The sequence below is a fragment of the Podarcis muralis genome, chromosome 14 (assembly GCF_964188315.1).
Source record: "Podarcis muralis chromosome 14, rPodMur119.hap1.1, whole genome shotgun sequence".
NCBI classification, from domain to species: Eukaryota; Metazoa; Chordata; class Lepidosauria; order Squamata; family Lacertidae; genus Podarcis; species Podarcis muralis.
This window is the reverse complement of record NC_135668.1, coordinates 46,766,292-46,783,082: the sequence shown is the minus strand read 5'-3', so window position 1 is coordinate 46,783,082 and position 16,791 is coordinate 46,766,292. Positions and strand designations below refer to the sequence as shown.

The 16,791-nt window shown below is 47.5% G+C and overlaps 1 protein-coding gene across 2 annotated transcripts in view; it reads right to left on the bottom strand.

The window, feature by feature from the left end:
- MYH11 (myosin heavy chain 11) overlaps nt 1–16,791 on the bottom strand; it is an 87,836-nt gene that overhangs the window by 39,611 nt on the left and 31,434 nt on the right. The window contains exons 6-14 of one of the 2 annotated variants that reach the window (XM_028705395.2): nt 16,336–16,356; nt 13,752–13,844; nt 12,180–12,243; nt 8,440–8,538; nt 7,644–7,787; nt 3,348–3,443; nt 2,273–2,391; nt 1,944–2,096; nt 53–226 (exon numbers count right to left, since the gene is read on the bottom strand). In XM_028705395.2, coding sequence (XP_028561228.2) covers nt 53–226; nt 1,944–2,096; nt 2,273–2,391; nt 3,348–3,443; nt 7,644–7,787; nt 8,440–8,538; nt 12,180–12,243; nt 13,752–13,844; nt 16,336–16,356 — 963 coding nt within the window. The remainder of the gene's footprint in view (nt 1–52; nt 227–1,943; nt 2,097–2,272; nt 2,392–3,347; nt 3,444–7,643; nt 7,788–8,439; nt 8,539–12,179; nt 12,244–13,751; nt 13,845–16,335; nt 16,357–16,791) is intronic. The other variant, XM_028705396.2, reaches the window with a different exon arrangement.

The following is a 16,791-nucleotide window of genomic DNA, read 5'->3' as shown; positions in this document are numbered from 1 at the left end:
TGGTTGTAATGGGTGAATGGTCAACCAGATGTTCTAGACAAAGCAATCTTACTGGTCTTTCGATCAGCTCAATGCAGGGCTGCAGGTCCAGTCCAAAATCAATGAAGTTCCACTCGATGCCCTCCCTCTGGTACTCTTCTTGCTCAAGGATGAACATTGTGTGGTTGAAGAGCTGCTGGAGCTTCTCGTTGGTGTAATTGATGCACAGCTGCTCAAAAGAATTGACCTGTGGGATGGGGGGGGGGGAGAAAGCAGGGGTGAAGCAGCAGCCATATACAGGGTTAACCTTCTTAAATCAAGGTAAGACCAAAACAATTGGAGCTTTTAAACCTTAATAAACGAAGACTACTCGTCTCTTTTTAAGGGACGCGGATGGTGCTGTGGGTTAAACCACAGAGCCTAGGGCTTGCCGATCAGAAGGTCGGCGGTTCGCATCCCCGCGATGCTCCTGCCAACCTAGCAGTTCGAAAGCACGTCAAAGTGCAAGTAGATAAATAGGTACCGCTCCGGCGGGAAGGTAAATGGCGTTTCTGTGCGCTGCTCTGGTTCGCCAGAAGCAGCTTAGTCATGCTGGCCACATGACCCGGAAGCTGTACACCGGCTCCCTTGGCCAATAAAGCGAGATGAGCACCGCAACCCCAGAGTCGGCCACGACTGGACCTAATGATCAGGGGTCCCTTTACCTTTACTCGTCTCTTTATAAACCTACAAGTTCATAAAACCAACAAGCTTATAAACCCACAAACAGTATGGACAGGACCAGCCCTGTCATTAGGCAGAGTGAGCCGTGTGCCTCAGGGTTGCCGGAGGACGGCAGTGAAGTTTTGGAAGGCAGAGTGGCAAGTGCTGAACAGTCTGCCTGCCCCCTCTGAGTGAAGCCCACCACCACCATCTCCGCCAGAGGATGCTGCCCCATTGGACCAGCATCGAACAAGATTCAGCTCCAGTCCAGTTAGCTTCTGTACAGGGAACTGGGGACAATGCACCATGCTCTTCACCTCAGGCAGCAAAATGCCTTGGACCACGGACAGGGCCTGATTTAGGTTTGATGAGGCCCTAAGCAACTGAAGGTATTGGGGCCCTTTATATGTCCAGCTGTCCTTTGTCAGCAACAAATTGTCACTGTTTTTTGTATTGAATATATGCTATATATGCTTTTGAATTATGGTGCTGGAGGAGACTCTTGAGAGTCCCATGGACTGCAAGAAGATCAAACCGATCCATTCTTAAGGAAATCAGCCCTGAGTGCTCACTGGAAGGACAGATCGTGAAGCTGAGGCTCCAATACTTTGGCCACCTCATGAGAAGGGAAGACTCCCTGGAAAAGACCCTGATGTTGGGAAAGATGGAGGGCACAAGGAGAAGGGGATGACAGAGGACGAGATGGTTGGATAGTGTTCTCGAAGCTACCAGCATGAGTTTGACCAAACTGGGGGAGGCAGTGGAAGACAGGAGTGCCTGGTGTGCTCTGGTCCAGGGGGTCAGAAAGAGTCGGACACGACTAAACAACTAAACAACAACATATGCTATATGGTAATTTGTGGACCTAATTGGTATCTAAAGCCATTTGCACATGTGGCCATGCAATCAGTCCATGCAGAATGTAGGCACCCTATATATAGAAATGAGCAAACCAGTGATATTTTAGGGAACAGGCTAGCAGGCGGCGCCCATTACTTACATCATAGGAGCCTACACAACACAAAACACTGTTGCTGTATGTAGGTTCTATTTTATTTGTTTTTATGTTATATTTTGGAAATGTACATCCAGGGTTTTTTCTCTTTAAATTTTTTTGGGGGGCCCAAGAGAGTGGGGCCCTAAGCTATAGCTTGTTAAGCTTATATGTAAATCTGGCACTGACCACGGAACACAAGAAAATGAGCTGGCCTTGATTGAGGTCAGCTGCTCCAGTAACCTTGGGTTGAATAAAGGGAGCATACCTCAAAAATCTCAAACCCAGCAATGTCAAGGATTCCCAGGAAGGATGCGCCTTGTCTCTTGGTCTTGTCCAGGGCTTTGTTCACCCGGCTCAGAATCCAAAGGAAAAGGCGTTCATACGTTGCTTTGGCTAAGGCCTCTATTGCAAAATCAGCCTGTTGAAAAAGTTAAACGGAAGCAAGACCAAAATCAATGAAGGAACCACAGCCAGCTTTTATTGCATGGCAATCATTGGTGTCTGGGCTTGGGGAAATTCCCATTGCCTGGGTGCTGGATCTTTCGAAGACCATGACCAGAACGGAGGAAACAAGGGAAAGAAGGCCATCATTACCTGTTCCTTGGTCTGAGCTTTCTGAACAACATCTCGGCCAACCTTGATTCTTGGGGTGAGTATTGACCGGGTGAAATCTGTCACATTGATACCCATAAGGTGGCACACTTTTTGTGCAGCTGGAACAGAAGAAGAAGAAGAGTTTGGATTTGATATCCTACTTTATCACTACCCAAAGGAGTCTCAAAGCGGCTAACATTCTCCTTTCCCTTCCTCCCCCACAACAAACACTCTGTGAGGTGAGTGAGGCTGAGAGACTTCAGAGAAGTGTGACTGGCCCAAGGTCACCCAGTAGCTGCATGTGGAGGAGCGGGGAATTGAACCCGGTTCACCAGATTACGAGTCCACCACTCTTAACCACTACACCACACTGGCTCTCAGAAGAGATTTGAAATGTCATTTTATACTAGGGTTGCATGGATAAATTCAATTTTGGTTGCATTTGAACAAGAAGCTACCTAAGTTGCACTTTTCCAACCAACATGGGGACGAAAACGCATCTATCCTTCAAAATCCGACATGCCCTGAATTTTGCAATGCAGTCCCTCCAACCAACGTGTACAAAAAAAATTGCACATATTGATGAAAACAACATACCAAGATGCATTATATTCGGAAAACCTGTTTGTGAAAATGTGTAGGTCGGTCAAAACTCCATACAAAAATGTGTTTGTTAGGGAAAGTTCTCACCCAAATTCTGGTGAATTTTCAGGAGGGTTCTTTATAAACAAAACCCCCCCACACCAAAACCGCTGCAGAAATGTGGAGAAAGGAATTTAAGACTGGGGTGGGGGGAATGGGAAACGTGGAGAAACCAAAACTGACTGATTTGTGCACCCACTATTTCATACAGCATATTTTCCCCATTTGAGTTGCAAGAGATGTCAGATGTACCATCAGAAAAGCAGAGTTTTGTTATCCATGAGCAGCTGAATATTGATATACAAGTTCCTTCTGTTGGGTACAGGCCATGTGTGCATGGCTGCTTGTAAGCTATACATGGTCCATTTTTGCAGGGGGGGCGGGACTCACAACAAGGGCAGAAATCTGAATCCTGCACAGTCCTCTGTCATACCTGTGTTGTCTGGCATTGAAGCTTGGTCTGTGTTCCTCTCTTTCTTGAATACGATGTTACCAAGCTGGAGAACGGATGAGACGACTCTCAGCATCGCTGCGCGGGTGTAAAGGAGACATCTTTAAGAAGCTTGAAGATATATACAGATCCGTACTCCGCTCAGTCAACAAGGGGGCTCAGAAAAGAGTTTTAGCCACACCACAGTCTGATGGAAAGGTCTGTTTTACATTTCGTACCCAGGATGAACCCCTAAGCTTCCAAGTCCCAAAGATGAGCGAGAGCCAATTGGGTGCCTCTCTCTCATACTCAGATTTCCAGGTTACAACCCTATGGCCTGTTAAATGCTGTGCATTATGTTTTTAGTATTATACTGCCTAAATTATGTTCATAATGTTGTACACCACCCTGGAATCTTTGGATAAAGGGTGATATATAACTGAAGAAATACTTAAGAATAATACTAAATGTTTACACGTAAAATTAGTTTATGTTCGGGTTCCTCTATTTCAGAAAGTAAAAACCAGGACACCCCAAAAGTTGAACTTTCTTTAGACAACCCCCAAATTTGTTGAGCTTAAGCCCAGAGTTCGCCCTGCCCACAATTTATTTCTGAGTTGTTTACTCTCGCATCTTTTATCTCAAGATCAGTTGCACACACTTTAAAATCTGTCTGGAGGATACTGCAGATAGCAGTAAAATTTCTGGGCCAGTAGGTGTCACCAGACTGAAAAACTACAGACACTGTGTTCCCTTAGGCACCAAATGTAGTTAGAGAGCCTTAAAGAAAAGAGGGAGAGCATTTGGAAAACAACCACGGCAAACAATTCATCTGACTGATGTCTCCTCTTCATCCAGTCATAAAACATTTTCAACGCAGCTGCCGCTTCTCTTTATTTACAAAAATAAAAAAATAAATCCCAATCCGAACTCCCATGTCCCGATCTCCTTGCAGCTCTCTGCTTGGACGTCAGTGCTTGGAGGCCCCCTAAATCCTAGCTTTAAATGGTCATCTGTCTGGTACTTCCTGGCTGAAGTTCAAATCCCTTCTGCTGAGTTTGTGCAGAGTCCTGTCACAGGAATGCTTAAAAAGTTTATCTTTCCCTCGCTGCATCTCAAACATTCGGAGCCCAGGTTTCCAGCTACTGCTCTGTGCTGGAAAATTCATCAACGGTGTTGAATCTGCAGAAACCCTGCCTTTGAAAAAACAACAAAAAATCTAATTCATTCTTGATGGTGATCGTACATGACCCAGGTAGGGCTGGGAGAGGCCCAACCCTGCAGAGCTGCTGCCAGTCTGTGTAAAGGTAAAGGGACCCCCGACCATTAGGTCCAGTCGTGACCAACTCTGGGGTTGCGGCACTCATCTCGCTTTACTGGCCGAGGGAGCCGGCATACAGCTTCCGGGTCATGTGGCCAGCATGACTAAGCCGCTTCTGGCGAACCAGAGCAGCACACGGAAAAGCCGTTTACCTTCCCGCCGGAGCGGTACCTATTTATCTACTTGCACTTGGACGTGCTTTCGAACTGCGTGGTTGGCAGGAGCAGGGACTGAGCAACGGGAGCTCACCCCGTCGCGGGGATTCGAACCGCTGACCTTCTGATCGGCAAGTCCTAGGCTATGTGGTTTAACCCACAGCGCCACCCGCATCCCTTACCAGTCTGTGTAGAGAATACCAAGTTAGATGGGTCAACAGTCCAACATGTTCTGTGGCAGCGTCCTATGTTCAAAAAACTCATTCATTCGGCACAAGTTACTGATCAGAGCTGCGCAAATGATCAGTGGTAGATGAGAAATCAATGGCAATTGAATTTGTTTCTCATTTGCAATCTAATAATAATAATAATAATTTATTATTTAAACCCCCCCCCCCATCTGGCTGGGTTTCCTCAGCCACTCTGGGTGGCTTCCAACAAAATATTAAAATACAATAGTCTGTAATAGTAATAGTCTGTAATGTAATCTAATGCACAGATGCAGATCATAAGTTCCTGATGTGACTGAGTGGTAACGGAAACAGTTTCTGAGTTCTAGACATTTGAAGCTTGGCGCTGTGGTCTAAACCACCGAGCCTCTTGGGCTTGCTAATCGGAAGGTCAGAGGTTCAAATCCCCGCGATGGGGTGAGCTCCCATTGCTCTGTCCCAGCTCCTGCCAACCTAGCAGTTCGAAAGCACATCAAAGTGCAAGTAGATAAATAAGTACCACTGCGAGACAAAGGTAAACGGTGTTTCCATGCGCTCTGGCACTCGTCACAGTCCTCCATGCGCTGGTAGCGATTTAGTCATGCTGGCCACATGACCCAGAAAACTGTCTGTGGACAAACAGCGGCTCCCTCGGCCCAAAAGTGAGATGAGTGCCGCAACCCCATAGTCGCCTTTGACTGGACTTAACTGTCCAGGGGTCCTTTATCTTTTACTTTACCTCGACCAGGTCAGGCCATCAGTTCATCTAGCACAGGGATGGGGAATGGGGTAGTCGTCTAGACCAGTGGCATAGCAGGGGGAGAAGGGGCGGTTGCCCAAGGCACAAAATTTCAATGCCTAGTGATGCCTCAATACAGCTGTGTGCTTATGTCTCTGGGCTCCATTGAAAATGGCTTCTCCATGCGAACCAGGAAATGACCTCTCCAGACAATGGAACAACTCTTATTTTCTTACCTCTGTGGCTGTGATCTCTTGGGTGATGCAGACGCCATTAGGTAGTTGAATGCACATGTGTACTCTGTCCGTTTCCCTCCCACACGGCCCAGGGTGCTGGTAACCCCTGCTATGACACTGCTCCAGATATTGTTGACCTTCACCTACCATCAACCCCAGCCTGCATCGTGGATAGATGGGGATGATGGGAGTTGTGTCTGACAACATCTGGAAAGCCACGTACTTCCCATCCCTGATCTAACCCAGTATTTTCTGTGCCAGATATAGCCAACCTGGTGCCCTCCCAATGTTACTGGACCACAAATCCTATCCCTGCCCCCCGGCCTTTGGCCATGCTCGCAGGAACTGTAATTCAACAATGTCTAAAAGGTACTACAGTGGTACCTCGGGTTAAGTACTTAATTCATTCCGGAGGTCCGTACTTAACCTGAAACTGTCCTTAACCTGAAGCACCACTTTAGCTAACGGGGCTTCCCGCTGCTGCCGCGCCGCCGGAGCACGATTTCTGTTCTCATCCTGAAGCAAAGTTCTTAACCTGAAGCATATGTAACCCGAGGTACCACTGTATGTCTTTGGTCCTCTTCCCTTGGGTCGAAACCCATTGATATGAGCTAGGTTGTGACTATCACCAAGCGAATAGATGGTAAAATATAGAGAAGCTGGTTTCCAGATCTGGGTTAAAGCTGGGTCCCATATCTAAAAAGGACGAGGTCTAGGCTGACTAGTAGCACCTCTTCAGGAGAAATCTTTAAAATCACTACTTAAAACGTTTTCAGCTTTTGCAAGGAGCATATGTCTGCCAAGGCAATTCCCCCTCTCCTTTCAGCTTCTTGCAACAGGCCTTTCTGCAGAAGGCGCTGCCATTGCACACTTCATACATCATCAATGCCCTTTCACCTTCCTTCTAAATAGCCGATAATCAGGAAGAAGAAACCCAGAGGCTCTGTGGAATCCAGTTGCAGATCCCACCCATTTGTGGGTTAGTGGTTCCTCCGCTCCCTAATCTAGGCCTCCATTAACAAAATAATCTCCCCTATTGCACACACCATCCAATTCCACGCTACCCACAAACCATCCAACATTTCACAGGTGAAAACAGGGGCGTGGTTATAATAGAGAAGGCAGTAAATTGCAAGCATAATTCTGGTGAACAAGAATCCCCCCCCCCAACATTTACTAGAATAGTTGCTAAAATAAACACTCTCAGGCGTTGAAGAAGTGCAGAGGAAGCTTGAGAAGGTAAAATTTAAAATACTACAAACCTAACATTGGAAATCACAATCCTTTCTCTTCAATTTTGCTTCAAGGTATCTGAAACTAATCCTACAGCAAAGCTAATTTAAGCCTGGAAGCTCAATGCATATAACTGGACCGCTCTCAATATCAGCTTTGCTGAAAGGCTCTTTTTCAAATACCTTCATGCAAAAAACCTGGATCCAAATGCCACTATTCCTATGAAATACAAGACCGATAAAAGAGAGAGATGCATTTCACCAGACTAAATCAGGATAGTTTTAAACATCCATCACCACTCCCTTAAATATCCATCCTGCACTGGGTGACAGATTGTTGTTGTTTTCGGGATACAGAAAGAAAAGAAATGGATAAAAGCACATTTGCTTTTTGCTTTCTTCCTTACCAACTTGCTCTTCCTCATTGAAGCCCATAATACCCATAGCTTCCAGGGTCTCCTGGAACATCTCATCGTCTTGCTGAGAGGGAATGGGCACATAGCCATTAGACAGGAAAGTGTAGTTATTGAAACCTTCGAGCAGCAGGTCATCTAGAGAGTGAACAGTAGCAGAATTGAGACGAGCCAGCGCTATAAAAGAAAACTGCAGGCTTTTATGCCTCTTATAACAAATTCTGCACGTTTTAATGTAATTTATGTCCTCCCCGTCATACTGCAAGCGGCTTTGTGTGGGTTATAACCTCAAAAGGCAGCCCATGAAGTACATGCAGAAATGAAGGGTTGTAGCCAACTCGGTCCTGCTCAGAGTAGAGCCATTGAAATGAATGAACCTAACATGGTCCCTTTGGCCCAATATATGCTCCTGTAATATTCACCCTCTAGCCCAACCTTTCCCAACCAGCTAGCCCCCACCCCAAAGCCCACCCTGCCCCATTATGCCCCTGCCCTGCCCCCTTTCCCGGCCACTTCTGGGTTGCTGCAATGCGTGCATGTGCGGTTTCATGCCAATTGGATGCGTGTTAATCAGTTGTTGCCTGCACCAAGTCAGAACCAATCTTCCACCCAGCTTAGTATTTTCTGCGCTGACTGGCAGAGGCTTTCCAGGGGTCCAGGCAGGGAGTTTTCCCCAGTCTTGCTTACGGATGCCGCTGGGAACTTCTGCATGCAAAGGAGAAGTTCTACAACTGAGATACAGCCCCTCCCCGATGGTTTGAAACAGAAGCTGTCACTGCCAGTGCCTTACTCTTCATTTGTTCCGTGGCTCCAGCGAGCAGGTAATAAAATATGTGGAAGGTCCTTTCATCTCGGGCTTGCCGGATGGCCCGGGACTTTTCCAGCAAATCTGTCGGCAAATGTTAAGTTAAGCAAGCAAGAAAGCGAAACTTTGGGTGCTTTTAAATATTGGCTCTGGAGTTTTCACTACTTGCCATAGTATCTCTTGCATAGGTTCTAAATGGTTTCAATTGTGCAAAGCAATTGGATTGCTTTGTTGTTGTTGCTGTTGTTGTCGTCATCATCACCTTAAGTGCTAATTTAATACAGTGGTACCTTGGTTCTCAAACTTAATCCGTTCCGGAAGTCCGTTCCAAAACCAAAGCGTTCCAAAACCAAGGTGTGCTTTCCCATAGAAAGTAATGCAAAATGGATTAATCCGTTCCAGACTTTTGAAAACAAGCCCTAAAACAGCAATTTAACCTGATTTTTACTATCTAACAAGACCATTGATCCATAAAATGAAAGCAATAAACAATGCACTGCAGTCACACAACCAATCAATCAGTAGCTGAACTGCACAGTCACAAAAACAAAACAAAAAGAGCCGCAAAAACAAAAACGCAAAATAAACAACAAAAACAGACAGACCTCAGCGTAACACTCAAAACGGAATTGTAACACTCAAAATGGAGCACATTCAGCTTCTGAAAAAAGTTTGCAACTGAAACACTTACTTCTGGGTTTGCAGTGTTTGGGTTCCAAGTTGTTTGAGTACCAAGGCGTTTGGGAGCCAAGGTACCACTGTAGTGGAAAGCTGGGATATGTAACCTAATAAAGTTGTTTTAATAAAGAGCCCCATGGCAGGCCAGCCGCATCTGGCCTCCTCTCCCCTCAGCTGTCAACTGGGGGCAGCCATTACATCAGACCATCTCAGTGGGAGAGATGGGAAGCAGAAGACTCACTCCATCACTTTCCCCCCAAAAGCCCATCTGGCACCTCCCAGTCCCTGAACTATGACAACTGTGTCATTATAAGAACTGCTTTAAGACCTGAGTTTGATTTCTCCACCTCCTCTTTCCTCCCTGACCCCTTTCCTTGTGCGCCATGTTTGTTTAGACCAGGGTTTTCCCAAACTTGGGTCTCCAGCTGTTTGGGGACTACAAGTCCCATCATCCCTAGGTAGCAGGACCAGCGGTCAAGGATGATGGGAAGTGTAGTCCAAAAACAGTTGGAGACCCAAGTTTGGGAAACCCTGGTCTAGACTGTGGGCGAGGACTGTATTAATCGAATTATGGTGCTGGAGGAGACTCTTGGAGGAGTCCCATGGACTACAAGAAGATCAAACTATCCATTCTGAAGGAAATCAGCCCTGAGTGCTCACTGGAAGGACAGATCCTGAAGCTGAGGCTCCAGTACTTTGGCCACCTCTTGAGAAGAGAAGACTCCCTGGAGAAGACACTGATGTTGAGAAAGATGGAGGGCACAAGTAGAAGGGGATGACAGAGGACGAGATGGCTGGACAGTGTTCTTGAAGCTACCAACATGAGTTTGACCAAACTGCGGGAGGCAGTGGAAGACAGGAGTGCCTGGCGTGCTCTGGTCCATGGGGTCACGAAGAGTCGGACATGACTAAACAACTAAACAACAACAACATCATCATCATCATCTGGGAGCTCCTTTTGACTCAAGAGCAAGGTATAAATGCTCTCTAATATATATATATATATTATAGCAGCATCTTTCAGAATCTAAGCCAGAGGGAGAGATTTCCCATTCTTGCCAACCTGAATTTATTTTAATTGAATGTCCCTGGGGCTGAACACAGGACCATCCGTATGGGAAGAGGGAGCCATTCCCCCTGTGACATTCCCCCTCCTTTTCCGAACACATACCCTGCATGGATTTAGCAAGACCACTTAAAAGTCCTTTCTGGGGATGTCATTGGCAGGAGTGGAGAACCTCGATCTATGGCCCTTGGGACTTTCCCAAAGCCATATCCCTCATCAACTCTGCTCCACACTCTGCTCCTTAAGCACTTTTGCCTTGCTGGGATGTGCCTCTTTCTTGCCAATATAGCGGATGGAGAGGGTGGGGGTGAGCTTATCTGGTTTTTACATGGCTGGAGTCTCATCTACTGACCTCCTACATTTGTCTCTGGCCATGCCCAGCACCCATAAGTTTCCCCATGACAGAATGCAGCCCTCAGGTTCCCTGATCTATGGCAACATCTTGTAGCAATGAGTTCCACAGGTGAGATGTCTGCCCTGCTTCTGGCTATCTGCTTCGCTTCAGCTGCGATGAAGTTAATGAGTTTCTCCCCGATGTTCCGCCTTTTCTTCCGTCTCCCCCCTGCAGATATTTAAGCTTTCCTGTATAAGGGGGGTACTCCTTTCCTGTGTCTCCTCCAGCTCCACAGAAGTTTTGGCTTTGTCAATGACTTCACTCATTTGCTTTCGATATTTATGCAGAGGATGACTACGGGGTTGAATCTGCTCATTTGTTTGTTTCTCTGTTTAAACAAAGCGCTTTTGCACAAACACCGCCCCAAGGAAAAACGCTGCTGGCAGCCACTCCTGCACGAAAAGCAAATTTTTGCTGGAAATGTTGACATTTCAGCTTGGTGACTGGGAGCAACTGCCGAGACCACATAACACTGGTCTTGAAAGACCTACATTGGCTCCCAGGACATTTCCGAGCACAATTCAAAGTGTTGGTGCTGACCTTGAAAGCCCTAAACCAGGGGTCGGCAACCTAAGGCCCACGGGCCACAAGCAGCCCATGGGGGTCATTTAACCAGCCCACGGACCCCTGCCGCCCACTCGGCTCCTGTGCGCCGCACTAAACTGGCACGGAACAGAGCAGGAACCACCTTCTGGATCAGGCCCAATTGCCTCCTGGATCCAGCCCACGGACGGTCCAGGAATCGCCACGTGGATTGCCAATGCGCACGTTTTTTACCTCTCCCTCCCTCGGCGGTGGTGGCAGTGCCTCCTCCCTCTCTCCTCCTGGCTTCTCCCTGCCCTGCCTAGAGGAGGAAGGGGGCTGGGCTTTGTTGGTGCCAGCAGCAGCAGCAGCGCTCGACCGGCCGCCATTTTAAGCAGCCCCTCTTTGGAGCCCTTTTGTGAGCCGCTCATCGTCCCTCCTCCTCTGCCGCCGCCAGCCCCTGCTGCTCACAAGACACAGGTAAGCAGCCACCGGGGCTTCCAGGGCTCTTGCATCATTTCCCCCCCCAAAATATAGTCCGCCCCCCCACAAGGTCTGAGGGACAGTGGACCGGCCCCCTGCTGAAAAAGTTTGCTAACCCCTGTCCTAGCCTATTCTCTCCTGTGGCTTAGTGCCCCAACTCTGCGTGGCCAGAAAGAGCTATTGCTGCTCCTCTGGAGTCAGCTGACCCGAGGAACCACGCTGGGTCCAACACCTGGGCCTCGAAATCTGCTGCTTCTGGAGTGCTTCTTCCTCCTGATCTGAGGATGAGGAAGAAATTTGGCGTTTTGATTCACACTTTCATGAGAACCTAGCTAATTCTTGCCCTCCCCAAAGCGACGCACAAACTCAACCGACAGCCATTCAAGATCTGCACCATGAACGAAGGCAGCAAAGCTGCTAGGATCAGCTCCAAACAGAGACAACCACATCAGATCAGCCTCCTGCCTCCTCTCCCCACCCGGCCTTGGAAATGTTTGCCTTCCTCAGGGACAACTCTGAGCTCTGAGTACAACTTTCTCGTACTCCTCCAAGTTCCATCCCATGTGCCAAAAAAAAGGATACAGGTTTCTATGTTTGCTCCCACGATGTAGCCGGTTACGTCAAAGTTGATGCGGATGAATTTGCCCTGTTGGTGATAAGAGAAGACGGCTTTTGATACCTGCTAGCACAACCTGAGAATTATAGGCTTCCCCAGTCTAACTTAACCAGAATGGAATTGGGAGGGGGTTAGCTGGAAGGGACTCTACACAGAGATATACAGTGGTACCTTTGGTTGCGAATGGGATCCGTTCCAGAGGCCCGTTTGCAACCTGAACAGAATGCAACCCGCAGCAGCATGTCTGCGCACATGTGGGTTGCGATTCGCTACTTCTGCGCATGTGCGTGAGCGGCAAAACCCAGAAGTAACCCTTTCCGGTACTACCGGGTCGCCGCAGAACGCAACCTGAAAAAACGTAACATGAAGCAAACGTAACATGAGGTATGACTGTAGTTCAAAAACCATTTTTGGACACGGGTGGATCTGAATTTTTGAGGGCCACCCCCTCTGGTCACTCCGCTTGGCCTCTCCTAGATCAGCTCCCCCAGCTGCCCAGATAGAGAGAACATGTGCGCATGCAGAGTTCGGCTTCCCCCAAGGGATCTGCGTAAAAGTTGGATCCCGTGGAACTGAGCCTCGAAAAGAGCATAGAGCCGGAAGAGGAAGTGAGAAAGAGAATCACTCTTCCAATTTCCTCCTTCAGCTCTATGTACCGGTACTTTCCAAGCGAGAAATGGGTAACTCTCACCACCTCATGACCAAGAGGGCAGTGAAGGGGGCCCACTGGTTTTGTGGGTACCAAAAGAAGACCTTAAGGGGGGCATTGCACTGGTGGGGGGTCACACTGGTAACCCCTCGCATGGCTGATGAGAATTGTGATTGCAGTTGTTTTTCTGGATTCAAGCAGGGATCTCCTGCTCCAGTTGTGCCTATTTTCCAGAGGTGGTGTCAGATTTACAGAACCCATCCCGATTTCTGATTTGAGACAGGAACGTCCAGCTTTTACTTAGGTAAAGGTAAAGGGACCCCTGACCATTAGGTCCAGTCGTGGCTGACTCTGGGGTTGCGGCGCTCATCTCGCTTTATTGGCCGAGGGAGCCAGCGTATAGCTTCCGGGTCATGTGGCCAGCATGACTAAGCCACTTCTGGCGAACCAGAGCAGCGCACAGAAACACCGTTTACCTTCCCGCCAGAGTGGTACCTATTTATCTACTTGCACTTTGACGTGCTTTCGAACTGCTAGGTTGGCAGGAGCAGGGACCGAGCAACAGGAGCTCACCCCATCACGGGGATTTGAACCGCCGACCTTCTGATCGGCAAGTCCTAGGCTGTGTGGTTTAACCCACAGGGCCACCCGCATCCCTAGCTTTTACTTAGGACATCGCAAGTTCCATCTGATAAATGCCGGAGGGTATGGGACAATGGATATGCTTTCAAGCACTGTGTCACTGAGAGCCATACACCTTGTAGCTTAGTTTCCCAGAAGCAAATGAATGTGCTGGGCCCAGTGCATTCTTGTTGGCACCCCATAGCTCATAGTCAAGTCCCACTTGGTCTATAACATTCAAAGCAGTATTATATCACTTCCAACTTACGAATCGGGAAGAGTTGTCGTTCTTCACGGTTTTGGCATTCCCGAAAGCTTCGAGGATGGGGTTCGCCTGCAGCAGCTGTTTCTCCAGCTCACCCTAAAATGGATTCAAACACCATTATCCTCAAAAAGAGGACAAGTCTCTCCGCTGTAAACAGACACACGCAAGATGCATACAGAGCCTTTGGCCAAGGCAGGTCCAGCCTTGATTCCCTCCCCTGCAGATAATCTCTTTTTAAAAAAAAAAAAAGCATGTATATTGTAATGCACGCCGGGCAGGGCTTTCTTTTGCTATGGGCACCCCAATCAGGATTCTACTACAACATACACAGCGTAAGGGGGTGGGAACCACAGCACTGGGTATTTTATACCAGTCTAGCCCTCCATACATTGCTGGACTACAATTCCCATCATCCCTGGCTATTGGGGCTGATGGGAGTTGGAGTCCAAGAACATCTGGGGAGGCCATGGGTGTCCCATCACCCGTGCTTTGCACATTCCAGTCTACAAGCATTTTGGAGATTATCTCTGCAAGGGATGCGAATGAGAAGCCTGAAGCAGCCTGCAGTAAAAGGTTGAGCTCTCTGTTTCTTCCTGCTCCTTGTTTAGCCTGGCGCTGTCCATCGAGCCTCCTCTGGATGGACAAGGCAGCTAGTTGCTGCAGATGAAATCCTTTCTTCGGATGGCCGCAACGGAGGGAACACAACTATTTTCACTGTGTGTTCAATGCTCCATCAAAGTCTGGTCGTGTTATTTCTGGAGCGGCCTGCTAAGAACTCCTCCCTTCCCCTCAAACCCTGGACCTAGAGTGTTGAAGCATTTACTCAGCAAGGGGACAATGCTGTAAATTAGGCAAGGGAAAGAAATGGCCAAAAAATAAAAACCTGTAAGGTAATGCAGCACAAAGCAGATTACGCCGCATCTATTAATCATGTTAAATGCAGGGCTTTTGAAAAGGTTGAATATGACAATGCATTATTTTGGGTTTTTTAAAAATATCCAGATTCCCCAACCCCTGTGCAAATGCACGCATGCAGTTACACACGGATGATGATGATGAACACACACACACACAAGCCATGCAATGTATCCAGGCAAACGCTAATTAAGCAAATTCTGAAAGCAATGACAACAGGCCAGTTAACAGATTAGGTCAAAGAAAGAGGAAGGCGGAATATCGGAGGCGAATCCACAAGAGGCATACTTTGCTTTGGGCGTCTATACGGTCTCCTCCACTCATCACCTGTGGTGATTATGAATCAGCTCCAGGTGACTAGATAGCAAAACTTCCGTGAACTGGAAGAGAACGGTTTCCTTTTTTTCCTTTCAAGCTGTCAATATGGGCGAATAACTACGTTTCATTTCTTCGCCACTAGGCCAGTTGTTTGGGGAGGAGTGGACAGAGCGACAAGTAACATCTGTAGACTTAGCTGCCAAGCTATGCTGTGCAGAACAGCTGTTCAATTGGCACTTCGCTTCTGGAGTTTTAGTCAAGTCATTCTCTGCCAAGAGCTGAAGAGCTGAACTGGATCATTTCTGAAAGCAGAACTGAACTTTCAAAATTATTGATGGACAAGGAGCATCACATGTGAGGTTTCCATTGTCCTTGGGGGTGTGTTTTGTGGAAGCATCAATCAAAAAGGAGAAAAGGCCTCTGAAACCTTGGAGATCAGAACTAGGGCTGTGTCCACACCATACATTTAAAGCACACACACATGCCCCCCCAAAAGAATTCTGGGAACTGTAGTTTGTTGAGGATGCAAAGAGCTACCATTGCCAGGACCCTTAACAGACCCTTACCATTCTCAGGGTTCTTTTACAGGGGAGGGAATGCACTTCAAATGTGCCCTAAATGTCTGGTTTGTACACAAGCTAGAGGTCTATGCCATGTCTCACTCAGCTACTCTTTCCCGCATAACTGGCGCCTATCGCTGCTGCAAAACTGCCAAGTCTGTATTAAATAAATTCCCAAAGTTTAAAGCTCAATTCTTTTGCATGGCGATTGTTATAACCTGGCCACTTTGAAGGCATGCGGAAGGAGGTTTGTTGCAGGTGTAGCACAGGGCAGGCAGCAAGCAATGTCAAAAAACGAACAGCGTGCAAGCAGACCGGGATGATGTCAATCAACTGTGATCCTTGGGGAGAGTAAGGCACTCTTTCAAAAGCGGTCCAGTTTGAAGTGCATCGCCGCTCGGGGTTGCTTCCTCTCGAAACGACACTTCTGGCCACAAGTTTGCTCTTCCGAGATGTGTTGGAAAGAGGAAACGATTCCAGTGTGCAAAACCGAGCAGTGCTACTGGGAAAAGCAACTCTCGTGGCCTCAGTTCTCATGAAGACTGATTCTGGGAGCAAGACCAGCTGAAACCCAGACCGCTAACTCTGACGATGGTGTGTTTGAGATCAGGGCATTGGGGAAACATACACATGAACACTATTGTTGCCCTGAGCCATGAGGGATCTTGTCACATTGAACCATTGGGTGATTTCTTCTAGAAGGTGGAGTGCAAAAACACCATGCAGATCTACACTCCGTGCCTTTGTATATATATACACACACACACACACACCAAATAATCCAGGTTACTCACGTAAGCAAAAGATGGACCTTGCTGCAGTCAGATAACACGGCATAAAACAGTTGTCAGTATCATTCCCGTCACATCCCGAAATACTTTTCTTTAAAAAAGGTGTTTCCACCTGAATTCACAATCCACAGTGGCAGGTGTTTATATGTATGTATGCATGTATATTATATATGCAAACAGACACACAACACACCTCCTCAAGGAAAATAAAGGCAGAAGGACCAACCTGTGGATCTGCACTGGTACGTTTAGATACGACCTAGATCCAAACAAATAAATGTTTTGCTCGGGGGTGGAGGGGGGGGCGGGGAGGAAATATAGGTGGTAGATTAGTCTTAAATTGAGCTCTCCACTTTTTCACATCAACCTGCCATTTTTCTTTTAAGCCCTCGTGAAAATTCATCAGAATCTGAGTGTGGATTTCTTCTAAAAGGTGCATTTTAAAAAAAATCACTTCTG